This window comes from Elephantulus edwardii, unplaced genomic scaffold, assembly GCF_000299155.1.
Source record: "Elephantulus edwardii isolate Elephantulus edwardi_28Jun2011 unplaced genomic scaffold, EleEdw1.0 scaffold00088, whole genome shotgun sequence".
Taxonomy (NCBI): Eukaryota; Metazoa; Chordata; class Mammalia; order Macroscelidea; family Macroscelididae; genus Elephantulus; species Elephantulus edwardii.
Window position 1 is genome coordinate 10,808,480 of NW_006399838.1, and position 561 is coordinate 10,809,040.

At 40.6% G+C, this 561-nt stretch overlaps 1 protein-coding gene across 1 annotated transcript in view; it reads right to left on the reverse strand.

Moving 5' to 3' along the window:
- The window catches only part of LOC102876878, a gene marked incomplete at its 5' end in the record, with an annotated part of 41,075 nt that overhangs the window by 3,946 nt on the left and 36,568 nt on the right, over nt 1-561 (reverse strand). The window contains one exon of the mRNA XM_006890388.1: nt 155-352. Coding sequence (XP_006890450.1) covers nt 155-352 — 198 coding nt within the window. The remainder of the gene's footprint in view (nt 1-154; nt 353-561) is intronic.

Below are 561 nucleotides of genomic sequence, written 5' to 3' on the forward strand. Positions count from 1 at the left end.
AAAAAAACCCCAAAATTCTTTAGGCAACACTAGAAGCATAAAGTGTTTGGGACATGGTAGATATGACACATGTTTACTGAACTCATCTGAGAGAGGAATAGCTGATGAAAATATGATATTTCAGTCAATGTACAAAGTCCCTCTGGGGGCTTACCGTTTCCGATAATGTTGGTGAAACTCACAAGGGTTCCTCTTCAGCAACAGGGATTCTAATGGGGTGCGCTGTAGGCTGGAGAGGCCAGTCAGAGTCTCAATCCTGTTTTCAGCCAAAGCTAAGTGCTCAATCTGGGGTATCTTTGGCAATTGCTTGAAAGATGTAAGATGGTTTTTGTTTAGATTTAGAACTCTGCAGCTGGATACAAAATTTGACACTTTGTCATTCATCTTCATTGTTAGCTAGTAAATTTTACAGAGGGCTATGTAAAGTCCTACGTAAATATAAATTTTACATAGGGAGCTCTGGTAGCCCAGTGGTAAGAAGCTGAGCTGCTCTTCTAAAGGCATGCAGTTCAAGTCCACAAGCTGCTCTATGGGAGAAAGATGGGCATTCTATTCTTTTTT